The sequence below is a fragment of the Haemaphysalis longicornis genome, unplaced genomic scaffold (genome assembly GCF_048455015.1).
Source record: "Haemaphysalis longicornis isolate Haplotype H1 unplaced genomic scaffold, Haemaphysalis longicornis Haplotype H1 scaffold_1, whole genome shotgun sequence".
Lineage (NCBI taxonomy): Eukaryota > Metazoa > Arthropoda > Arachnida > Ixodida > Ixodidae > Haemaphysalis > Haemaphysalis longicornis.
In genome coordinates, this window is record NW_027526203.1 from 264,298,357 (window position 1) to 264,311,530 (window position 13,174).

The 13,174-nt window shown below is 49.5% G+C and overlaps 1 protein-coding gene across 2 annotated transcripts in view; it reads left to right on the forward strand.

Annotated features, from left to right (window-relative positions):
* The first annotated feature begins 2,283 nt into the window (after nucleotides 1-2,283).
* The window catches only part of LOC144145292 (uncharacterized), a 165,982-nt gene continuing 155,091 nt past the window's right edge, over nucleotides 2,284-13,174 (forward strand). Inside the window, exon 1 of one of the 2 annotated variants that reach the window (XM_077676844.1) lies at nucleotides 2,284-2,445. In XM_077676844.1, the coding sequence (XP_077532970.1) occupies nucleotides 2,405-2,445 (41 nt within the window). In that variant the 5' untranslated portion in view covers nucleotides 2,284-2,404. The remainder of the gene's footprint in view (nucleotides 2,446-13,174) is intronic. The other variant, XM_077676853.1, reaches the window with a different exon arrangement.

Sequence of the window (13,174 nt, forward strand, 5' to 3'; positions counted from 1 at the left end):
ACAAAGGACGAATACTAATCACAAATATAACACAAATAACTGCTAGCGTATGGTGACCACCTCCTAATTTTGCAAGAAACTGTATCCCTCGACCTGCGCTGATAACTGCGCTAAACTGCACGATACCTATAGCAAGACGGCCGGTCCGGCACTGCCCCGTTCTCTCAGCGCCAGTGCCCAGTGCGCATGCTTTCTGCTTTTGCTGCTTGCACTAGCGCTCCTTCCGGAGTGGGCGCATTGCTGTCACCCAGCTACAGAGCCTCTTCCCGAAACAGTTTCATCCCGTGCTTGACACGCCAAATTACCCTTTCAGTTTGTAACTGCATTATTTCGATTCAGGAAGGCGCGATGACAGATATCTAGCGGAACGGAGACATATTCACAGCAACGCGAACATCGGCGCTATGTTGGAATGCACTCCCCCACGTGATCAGAGTATTAATGCAGTGACTGAGCGCTAAGCCTATAGCTTACAATATTATGGCTTACACTCCACAGCAGGGGACTACGAGCAAATTTATCCTCTGTGAGTGAGTGAGTGAGTGAGTGAGTGAGTGAGTGAATAAACTTTATTTTTACAAGCTTCCGGCGCTGATGGTTGACCGAACAATCAACTCAATAATTTATACGGCTGCTAGATATTTTTTTATGCTACAATGGAGCAAAAACTCGGCGCTGGCATTTAATTATGTCCTCAGCTAATGAGCGGAGGAGACGGGCCAATATGCAGGCTCAGCTCTATAGTGGTGTAGCGTCCAGGGAGATGGGCAATTCTTCAGAGAGAGTGTGATTTTAACAAAAAAGGAAACAAAAGAAAAGATGTAGCACGACGAAGAGGCAGATTGTGGGAATAGTGACTTATTGTTACCAATCGCATTTGATAAGAATAATAAATTACTTCGGGTGATTTATTCGACAGATTTTCCGAGGCGCTAAACCGCAACAACACAGAAACGGCAGGCTGTTTTACGAGAAGCAAAGGGATCCACATTGACTTTGCGCTTGCAGTTGCACCAGACATGGGCGTTGTTCGCACCAAAAAAAAAAAAAAAACTGAAACATCTAAAGACATTTACATTTTACGCTACACAACACCATGATGACGTAGTGTAGGAAACAATAACACAGGGTTATCTGTGCGTTAGCACGTTAACACGTTAACATGTTAGCATGTTAACCTTCAACTTGTAGGATTAAGGGGAACTAGAGCCACCACTAAATCGCACAGTGATGTTTTCTTTTTTCTGGGGGGATGGGGGGGGGGGGGGGGGTGGCTTTTGTCGGCAGCCGCCACTCGTTTTAAATAGTCCTTGAGAAGATATATGACAGCTCGGCAAGAAAGTGGGGCTGGTGAATCGTCACTACTTCTACTGTGTTTCATAATATCTAGTCCAATTGTTTAAAGATTGCGTTCAAATTGCATCATTTTTCATTGGGACAACGCAGTGTTTTGGATTAACCAACCTTGTATTTTGTCTTCATGATTGCTTTGAACACAAATCAATTTTTAACCTAATCGGTTAGTAATTTATTGCAGTGAGCCTGTTAGCGAACCGGTTCATAGGCTGCGAACCGGTTTGGCACGAGATTTAGTAGAACCGGAACTGAACCTGAACAAAATGAAATCTCCCGAACCCGAACCGCACCCTAACCTGAATTTTTTTGGTTAGATACCCTGAGACTCGCGAAACCCAAACTATATCCTTCAACAAAGCCATGTTCATCATCGTTCGTCCAATAATTGCGTCCTCCCATTGGTGTCATTTTCTGAGTCATTTATCACTTTTGGTCTCTGGATGACTTTACTTCTATGGGAAGCCCTTGTTCTTCCTTTTTCGTTGCAACCGTTGGCTCTCTGTTAGCACACCCACAACACACATCCAGACAGACGCCACTGCGCCCACGCTCGAGCTCGCATTTTTGGTCTCATACAATGCGAGCCCAACGAGGTAGGCATTTTCATTCCGGTTCTGTCTGCCTGCGTTATATCCCTTGCGCTGGCTCGCAGACACTGGCCGCCAGTGTTTTGTGAAGCGCGACGGGCTCGGGTGACAGAAAACACATTGCCTTCTCTATTCCGGCGACAAACGCACGGCAGCTCTCCCTAGACGTGGCGCCAGCCTCTCACACGCCGACAGGCGTACATACACACGCACACACGCTCGTGGAACTCGGCGGGCGGACATGGCGACCCGCGTTCCCGTCTCATGAAGGGCCCTTCTGCCAGTGGTGCCGAGGTGCTAGCTGTGTCTGCACCGAATCGGCGACGAAGTGTCCCGGACCATCTGTCGCAGCTCGCCGAGTGCGCGGTGGCACCTCGACGAGTGAGCTGCCGAGCTGCTCTTACTGCGCGCTTCGTTGGACAGCCGCGGCGTGGACTGTGTATACACTGACATATTTGCGCATGGCTGCAGCAACTGCGACGCCTGGCGGAAAGGACAACAGGTTTGGAAGAATGCGAACATGCGTGCGTGCGTGCGCGCGCGCGCGCGTGTGTGCGTGTGTGCGTGTGTGTGTGTGTGTGGGGGGGGGGGGGGGGGGTGGTGGGTGGGAGGGAGCGTTGCTTGCTCACATTCTAGATAAAAGGAAGAGCTTCGCTGCAGGTGTAATTGGTAGAGGACGTACTAGAACCTTGAACGCAGACCATTCCCACAAGGATAAAAGTAAAAGGAAGTCTATAAATGATATATCATTAGTAGTACTTCGCTTATACAATCTTGGGAGGTTTGCAACAAGCGGGAGGTACTCTTGGGAGGTTTGCAACAAGCGGGAAGTAATGGGGGCATTTGCGCGTATTGCGTGCTACTCGGGTGGTTACTGGTGGCGCACAGAAGATTCCAGTAAAATGATCATATCTATAATTACTGCACCAGCCCGCGCAGAATGACGTCCAGTGTGTATTATTTCTCGACGTTATCCTTCTACAATTATTCAGGATTAAAACGATACCATTTTTCGCGTATTTGTATACGTCACTGTTTACAGAATTGCCTCCATTGACCTCTTGTAATCAAAGCTTCGCCATCGTAATGGTTATTCATGAAGGAGGGGTAGAAGAAAAAAAAAAACGTTTATTGAAGCCGATGTAAAAAAAATGAAGGCAGCTCACACTAACGCGTAAGACTTGAAGGTAGCGAAGCTGTACGCAACCTTCACGACCATCAACAAGGTTTAAGTCCACGATTGCGGCCGATTTGCTTCTTGTTCGCTGCCGCAATGACCTCTACTCCATCAGTGTAGCTGTAAGTGTGAGCTTCCTTCATTTTTTTTTTAAGTTATAATCATTCGACATCACCTTCGAGGGGCGTACGCTATGGCATGTCTTTCTCGTTCCGAGCAAGTGTTTCCACGATTACGCGAATGCTGGAGTCTTTCCCCTTCCGAGCAAGTGTTGCCACAATTGCAAATGTGCGCTGCGGACACTGGGCGGTCACCGCTAGGCACGCGCACACGAGCGCTCGGCAATTTCTTGGCTTTTTTTAACAGCCGAGCGTCCGCCGCAATCTTGGTCAATCTCCCTAAGTGGGTATAAACCCGCCGCGGTGGCTCAGTGGCTAAGGCGTTGCGCTGCTTAGCACGAGGTCGCGGGTTCGATTCCCGGCCGCGGCGGCCGCTTTTCTGATGGAGGCGAAAAGCAAAAACGCCCGTGTGTACGAGATTTCGGCGCACGATAAAGATCCCCAGGTGGTCAAAATTAATCCGGAGCCCTCCACTACGGCCCGCCTCATCGCCTGCGTTGCGTCGGCGCGTTAAACCCCACAATCGAATCGAAGTGGGCATGCTTGGCTTGACAAATATGCCCCGGGGATGCCGGGCGGTTACCGCAAGGTACGCACACACAACGCTCGGCCTTTTCTTGGTTTTAACTGCCGAGCGGTCGCCGCGAGGCCCGCGCTCACGTGCGGGCGCTCGGCAATTTCACGGTATTTTTAACTGCGCACACGAAAAATTACGATTTGCATTGCCATCGTGGCTGCTTTGAGAAAACTTAAATCATATAGCCGCAGTAAGTTGCAATTCTTACTGATTCAAAAGCAGCACTACAACTTTTGCAGCGTGGGATCCTTACAAAAAGGGTCTGTCACCATTCCTTGCGGCTTGTGCGAGAGCTCAGCAGCGAGGGTTTTAATGTGCGGTTTCAATGGATTCCATCCCATGTGGCATCAAGGACAATGAGACTGCCGATCAATTGGCACGGAACGCGCTGCAATTTGCACCGACTGTTAAGGTTTCCGCCGATCACTGGAACGACTTCAGGTGAACAGTCGTCGAACATTTCAAGTCCTTGTGAGATCCCTATCATGAGTCTGGCGTCATAAAGGGACTTACGAGATCGGAGGCAAGATTTCTTAACCACAACCGAACGGGCTCAGCGGGGACCCCAGCATGGCTATTCAAGGTGGGCCTCGTGCGATCGCCTCTGTGTTAGTAATGTGCAATGATAGGGAATGTACACCACCATGTAGTGTGTTGCCCAGAGCATGATGTCGAGCGGGCTGCAATGCTCTCAGCGATTCGAAAGTTGGCAGCCCCACACAACACCCTGGACCACATCGTCTTCCCAAGCGGTCATTGGATGGTGCGCACAGACGTGTCGCACCTTTTACTAAGCTTTCTTCAGTAGACGGAACTGGCGAACTCGCGGTGAAAGGACCTAACATGAACTAATGAAGTGGAGCTTGGGCGGAGTAATTGCCGGCATATCCATCCAGGCTAACCCGGCCTGATCCCACACAACAACTACCACCCCCACTATGATTTGTCAAGCAGCTTCGCTATTAAAAAAAAAGTGGGTGGCCCCTCATTTCAGAAGGCCGCTTAGCGTCGATACTTGAGTTCGTGAGAAGTTGATTCCGTTACCGTGTGGATACAAGCCCGCCACTTCCTGTACGAACCCATCGCCACCTACTGGTTCACTTCGAACACTCCTTCCATTGTATTGAACAGCTAATAGAGTCCCGTTGTTCGGCTTCAACGGCCAAAGAGTACGCGACGTAACAGTCGAAGGTTTGATAGGTTTGCTGTGTTTGTATGACAACCCTGTTTTGAACGCACAAAACGTAGCAACCTGATTCGGCCGTTAAAGGGAGGGCGACTACTGTGATTGAGTAATCTGTTCGTAAAGCAGTTTGAGCCAAGGTTTTTGTTTCTATGCGGTCAGTGTGACCCATTTATGCGAAAATTCATCTAGATTAGACTGTCATCCACATTGCCCAATGTTATTGTGTCAGCAAAAGGATGTCCTACTATCCGCTGTCAGTGGGTATTTACGTGAAGTGGTGTCGTCTTGCCGGTTTGTGAGGGTGCGATTTACGCTAGAGTACTGGTGTAATGCCGCGCGCAAGCGTTTGCATTGCGATTTTACTGAATATTTGTGTCCTGAATCGATGTACGGAAGCCTTTACCGTGGGGGTCAGGCTAACAACGTCCTTAAAAGAGCTAAGCGTATGCCAGCGTCCGGGGGGAGGGGGGGGGGACTTTCTTCTATTGCACGTTTTGACATGGTTGCATGAAAGCGAAGTGTTTTTTCCGTGGGGATACAAATGGTGTCTGTGTAAAAAGACAGAAAATGTACAGCCCGTCTTTTGGATTGCTGGCACGCGGAGTTCTTCGGGATGTACTCCAGCGAACTTTCCACAGTGATCTGCCATTGACTCCAAATAGAATACGTTACGTTGACATAGAACACGATGTCATACCGTATAATGTTTTTTTCCTGCTCGGCCTTCACGCTGTATGGATGCGCACAATGGCGGTACGAAACAATAAGGTGAATACAGTTGTTTCGTCTGTGGTTATTATTTTGCTGAAAATGTATGTAAGCTTAGAGAAGTGTACGCCATTACATGGGTCTGATGATGTGGGGAAAATCATGAATGATTTAATTGCGCTTAAAGTGTGGTTGCCAGGGTTGCCAGATCTGGCGATTCGTCACCAGACGGGCGACTTGTCGAAACTCGTGGCGACGGAAACTTCAGTCTGGTGACTAGGCTACTTTCAGGCTCCTTTCAGAATTGGTGATTTTATACATTTCCGGGCCCTCCCGATGCCCCAATTTGCACGAAAAGGGCCCTATATAACCTTTCAGTGCATTTCAGCCGTCGAGACAAATTGAACAAACAGAATCAAGAAAACAAACTTTTAGCAAGATGCGGTGATCTGGAAAAGTTTAAAATAGGTTCAAACGAATCAATCACTCCAACACACCGCCGCATAGTTCTAATTGCCGGCACAAATCAAAATTCGCTTTGGTCTTTTTAATATCCGGCATGTGATGTATGAATGGTGTCAAAGTCTTTAAGACACCCTGTCGCTAGAGTGCAATGCTTCTTCTGCAGATTACGGGAGCTTGAGATTCCATGCAGAGTGGTTGGAAGTGTGTATGACGATGTATGATATGCACGGGAATGTAAAGAGACAGCGAAAGTGGTAAAACATGGTGTGCAGCGAACGCCCGTTATAAGTCATTCATATTCTTTGCACGCTTTTCATAAACCTGAATATTCAGCGTTTTTGTAGACAGTAGTCAACCGCTGTGCCTTTCCCGCATGACAGCAAACGCATACAATTCGTGATAAGATTTTCTATTTCTGCGTATTTCCCGCGAAGGTAATAAAAAAGTACTTGTAGCATCACCTTGTTAAAAATGTCGACTTTTCTGGCTCCTTTTTAAGGTGGCAACTATTTTGGCTACTTTCGTCAATTTCCCGGCGACTTTTCCTTTTGATCACCTGGCAATCTTGGCACTAACATAAACTTCTAGGTTGAGCGCCGGCGCCGAGAAGCTGAGAACCGGAGACGTCCGGCACATGCGAACTGACCGCACGAGGCGGGAGCAGCCGCGCGTCGTCTGCTACAGCGCGCCGCCGGGCCGCTTAGCTTCCGAGAGCTGCGTGATATCGAACTCGAAGGATAGATTAAAAAAAAAAAAACGGAATACATTTTTGTAGCGTAAGCTACACTGGCCGAGGTTGAGCAGTTTCGCGTTGTCCTTGAAGGGCCGTGCTGCGCAAGCGCGAGGAGCATTGGATTGGATTAAATGGAATTGTATTGTATTGGATTGGAATCCAATCCAATTGGAGAACGGGTGTGTAGAGAATTGGGTCTGCACATTCGCCGGTCTGCGCATTCCAGAGGAGTGACGTCATAGCTGCGGTAGATGCACTGGCGCCAGCGCACGCCCAGCTGTGCGCCTCCGTTGCGCTGTAGCCAAGTTTGACGCTGCATGCGTAGGAGCCGCTTGATAGCCGTTTCGCGTGGCTCGTGCTACGCATGCGCGGGGAGCAGTGACTGGACTGGACTGGACTGGATTCGATTGGACTGGACTGGACTGGACTGGACTGGACTGGACTGGACTGGACCGGATTGGATTGGATTGGATTGGATTGGATTGGAAATCGTTTTAGCAGCAGTAAGCATGATGATCAGCTAATCCTGGGCAACCAAAAACCTAGGAATAACCAGCTGAACCTTAGCTCACGCTACTTATATCCTGGTATAGCCGAGCTAAGCCACTGCTAATTTTTTGTTCTCGTCGCGAAAATCAGCGCACTTCATTGCAGCCAGTACTTTTTAATACATTATACTTATAAGCCCCTTCCTCTCGTCCACTACTGGGCCAGCATCGTATTTAACCCATTGCCGCGATTGTCAGGTTAGCCTGGACTGAGCCATGGTGTGGAAAGCAGCTTGAAATGGTTAGAGTTTCGTAAAACGAGGTTTTATGTTTTGTCTTCACCATGTGACATTGCACTGTAAAAATCATTTCCTTGGCCCTCTTAGCGTAAATTATGTTTGCCTATTGAAAGTGTGAGAGCAGAAGCATTCACGTATCAGAAAGAACCATGCTGCATCCGAGGCAGCAGGTCCGTGTGCGCAAAACCCCCTTTCTCTCGTCCACTACTCGGCAGCATCGTATTTAACCCATTGCCCCGATTGTCTGGTTAGCCTGGACTTAGCGATGGTGGGGAAAGCACCTTGAAATGGTTAGAGTTTCGTAAGACGAGGTTTTATGTCTTGTTTTTACCATGTGACAATGCACTGTAAAAATCATTTCCTTGGCCCTCTTAGCGTAAATGTTGTTTTCCTATTGAAAGTGTGAGAGCAGAAGCATTCACGTATCAGAAAGAACCATGCTGGAGTTAGTGCCTCCGAGGCAGCAGGTCCCCTACAAAGGCTAGGCCGTCCGGTCCCATTTGAACACCCTTCTGCGCAATCCGTGCCTACATGCCTTTATACAAGCCGTGTTACAAGCGCCCCCTCTCCCAAGGAACATGCAAGCGGGCTCCCAAGACGGTCGGCGCCGGGCACGAACAAGGTACCTCACACGCCTCCTCAAGACCCATCCGCTTGTCTGGTATACGGACGCCTCCGCATATAAAGGACGCCCCGCCCTCTGCGCTACCGTGTCTAACTTTCTGAATGAGCAGCAAATCGCATACACCTTGCCCCATGGCGACATCACGGACGCAGGAGAGGCAGCCATCGCCCTTGCGGTTGTACAGATCGCTCGCGGTGCCTCACCTGGAATCATCGACCTAGACCGCCCTGCGAAACATTACCAACGGCAAGAGCAACCCTCTAGCTGCTCTCATTCTACGCACCATCCCCGAGACTCCGAACTTACCTCCCATACGTCTTCTTTGGACCCCCGCCCACTCGGGCCTGGAGGAGAACGAGGTCCCAGGCGTCAGATCATCCTGCCACTCCTCCTCTCTCAGCACCTCTACTTAGTTTTCAAGATATCCTGACTGACTACAAGGACACTAGACGCATTTATCCGCACCCGCATTCCTCACTCACTCGACACCAAGCGACCGTATTACGGCAAATCAGACGAACACCTTCCCTTCGCCCGCACTGTACAGCAGAATATATCCTACCTTATACAGCCCGCTCTGTCCTACCTGCGGAGACTGCGCCAACAGGCAACACACACTATGGCAGTGCCCCACTATGCAGGCCAACAGTTTTATTCGCGACGAATCAGGCTGGGAGGCCGCGCTGCTCAGCCCCGACAAGGACACCCAGATGGCTCTCGTGGCTCTGGCGACCCGTGCGAGTCCTCCGGGGCTTCAGCGAGGCACGCCACCGCAATCACCTCATTCATGAACGGCCCGGCCATAGACGCCGCCGTCGGATCCAAGCTAGATTCGGCTGCCGACCGTCTGAGAAAGTATCGGGCCACTAAATAGTCTTTTCTCTCTCTCCCTCTCCCTCTCCGTGTGCGGCAAGTCTCCTCGGCGGTGTGTCGCTTGCTACAACGCGCCGTCTTCGCAGCAAATATTGCCGAGGTATTTCAGTTCAGGATTGCTTTAACCTCAACTTCCTTTGAAGTTAACACCGGTTCTTGGAATTCACGAGCTGGGATAAACCCATCGTATTTATTTCTGGCTGTGCTGACTGCCTGGTAATAAATAGCCTTGTAGGATGGCCAAATAATATATAAAGAATGCATGGTCAAGGGACCTTAGCGCAATGTCGAACAGCACTTTCAAGCTGATTTCCACACCCTGGCTGAGCCCAGCTTAACCTGACCAAAGCGATAATGCATAAAATAAGATGCTGGCCCCGTAGTCGACTAGAAGAATGGGCTGTTAAGTATAATGTGTTCAAAAATACAGGCTGCGGGAAAGTGCGCTGATTCGTATCGTTTACCTGATTTTACTCCTGTATTCAAAGCTGAGTTTTTGCAATAGTTATGGCCTTAAAAAGGTTACCTCCACAATATTTAAACGGCATGGTTATTTTCGATTCCCTGTCGGTTTCTACCGCGTTAACAACTCCAAAAAATTCATTACTCATTCGTATCTTCAATTGCCTTGTGCCTCCCCATTTGGGTCCCGGCTCATTTGGGTCCTAGGTCATAGGGACCTATGGCTCAATGAAACGGCTGACTCTTTGGCCGGGTCATCTTTAGATGGCCCTACGGTGGACCTCAGCCCTAACCCATTTCTCCTGGCGCGAACAAGGATCCGTAGATACCAATGGCTAGGGATAACACAGGAAGGTACTATCGCGCCCAATTTGACTCGCAACAGGCGAGCGGCCGCCGCAGCTGCTCCCCGGGAGGCGGTGGCGCCTTGCAGCGAAGCACTCGAGAAGTAAAGGGAGAGGGGTCAGCTGTTCCGAAACCCACCGGCATCCCCCGTGCGCACCATTGCTGGCTTCTTTCCTTTGCGTCTGGTATAAATTTTTGCCTCAGCAATTTTCGGGGTGGCTTACCGCATCGCCAGCGATAATTTTTATCATTGGATGCAATGTCCTTAAGCGCATTTGCGCAAGCCTTCCAGTTTGGCAATAATAGGGCGTCGCGAAATACCGATAACGTTGAATCTTCCACACAAGTAAAGATATGTGAAACACTGGCTGACCGCATTTTTTTATTTACTGCATCTGCCTCTAAATCTGACAATGCCTCAAGGTACGGAATGCACTATTATGCTTTCAGCTACGTCACTGATGGCCACTGCGCCACTATGTTTGCCTTACCACAATTCTGGAGTCGCAAGGCTGCGCCAAGCTGAACTACATCGGGCAGCTTCATGCGCACCGCATTCGGAGCGCGAAAGGCAACAGAGCACAAGGGGGATGCCGATGGGTATCGGAAGAGCGGACCCCCTCTTCCTTTACTTCTCGAGTGCTTCGCTGCAAGGCGCCACCGCCTCCCGGGGAGCAGCTGCGGCGGCCGCTCGCCTGTTGCGAGTCAAATTGGGCGCGATAGTACTATCACATGCTTGGATGACTATGCTCATGTAGCTCATATTTGGGATACGCGATTTTGCGAGTCCCGCCAGTGTGAGGTCAGCTTAACCAGCATCAGATGTAGAATACCGCAGCTTAAGTTTCATTTGCATCGCGCTGGTCTCACCTCTTCCGGCCGTCCAAACCGACCCCGAGCGCAATTCTGCCGATAATGTCTCGAAAACGGGCACAGGGCTGACGTATGTACCAATACCAGTGAACCACTCTGCCAGAAATGCGGCAAAAGCGGGCAAGAAGAAGACCATGACCTGATGCAATGCATTAACTGCGGAGCCAACCACAGCGCGGATGACAAAACATGCGAGAAAAGAAAAGCTTCGGACAGCGCAGTGCGTTACCAAGCCTACCATAAATGAATAATCCGCCGTAGGAACCTCCACACCGAGCAAAACTCACAACTCCAGCAAGAAGAAGCCCAACAACGTGGAAGAAGCCACACACGCCTCGCCGAACACGAGACCCACAACGGCATCCGATCCCGATCGAAAAGCTCCTCCCGGCAACGAACATCAGCGAGGTCTGGAGCACCATCCTGATCCCAGGGCCTGACCAAGTAACAATCGCCAGAAAACGCCGGTCAACCACAGGTGAGCCAGCCACTCCTTAAATCACCACACATACGTACAGCCAAAAAAGCTAATAAGTCCTACAGAGATGCAGTTAGGACGCAAACACATGCCCGACGAGAACAAATGCTACCCCGGCCACAAGCACTCGCACAACAAAGCTCCCTTCCTCCCAACCATTCACCACCAGTTACGGTCACTACACCAGACATCCAAAGCGACATGGACACTGAAACTAACGTCGCAATAAATCGCTCTACACCGGGCCCGAAACGCAACAGACCAGATGATGAACGAATCCCTAATGTTGGAGGAATCCCGCCGTCGGCTCACAGCGACTTTGACCTCCAGATACACTCTCAAAGGCTCTAAGAAGTAGAGGTAAAGGTGGACACCCTCCTCACAACACTGGAAGAAAGAATAGCAGCTATGATGGACAAAGTGTTCGATGCCCTCCTTGAGAGAAGGCTTGTACACCTCACCGATATACTGCTCCACCGTTTCGAGCAGCGCTTCGACCACCTACTCAAAACAGCAGGCCACCTAACCACCCTCGATATAAACCACAACATGGTTAGAGAGCTACTGCTCATCCTGTAGAACTTTAGGGGTTTCAAAAACAAAAGAAACGCCCTAGATCAGTGGATCCAAAACTTACCTAGGAAACCAGACATACTTCTTCTACATGAAACTGGAAAGCATCCAACCCTACCAGGTTGCACTACCTTCCAAACCAGAGACCAATTTTCACTCCCCATTCTCAAGAAACTTCCCGCCAACCTAGAACGTGACACAGATAACAGCATCACTATATGAATCCGAATGACCGAAGGACCGGAGCACATCACAAATGTGCACAGCCTGCCGAAAGACAACCTACAGGAACTTAAAGAAATATTGAGACCAAGACCACGCGAAGTGCATACGAACACCTACTAGCTGGGGACTTTAACGCCCCACACCGAGCCTGGGGGTACAGCAAAGACAGCAAGAAGGGACGCAAACTCCTATATACACTACGGAAGCAGAACCCACAATCCACAATGACACTCAGGAATTTACTAGATCGGGAAACTCTGTAGAACGGAACGCGAACCCAGACCTTACTATGGCCACATCGAGGACACACGTTGGTTGGTCCCATACCCAAGAATACATGGGAAGCGATCACGCAATTATCGCCCTTTCTATCCACACTAAACCAAGAAGATTGAAATAGAAAAAAACAACAAATCACAGAATGGGACATGTGTAGAAAAGAAAGAAGAGGGAAAAGCCCCCCTGACCTTGACGCTTGGACAAAGGATATTATCATCACAAAAATGAAGTATACCAAGATATACACAAACCAAGAAGGAGGACCTTGCATGGACAAGCACCTAAACCATTGCTGGGAAGCAAGAAACGCGCCTATCAAGCGCTGGAAAAAATGCAAAACAAATCGCAAGATCAGAGCAAGGATAGCCGAGCTAAACCAACATATCCAGACGTACTCGGATAAACTCAGAAGAGAACAATGACAGATGGCGTGCGAACAACAACAGGGAACCCTAAGCACAACTAAGACACGGCGTATCTTCAAAGCCCTAATCGATCCAGAGGCCACCAAGACCATGACTAGGAACAAAATGCAAACGCTAATTGATGAGCACGAAAATCCGCGAAAAATGTTGAAAGACTTACAAAACCTGTATATCCCCTCCGCGACCCAACCTGACTACCGGAACTACTCGAGAACGATAACGAAGACCTTGATAAGGACTTCACCAAGGCTGAACTTCATTTCATTTCATTTCACTGACCCATGTGTCGCCGTGGTCACCGCAGCTGACGTGCATCTGCCG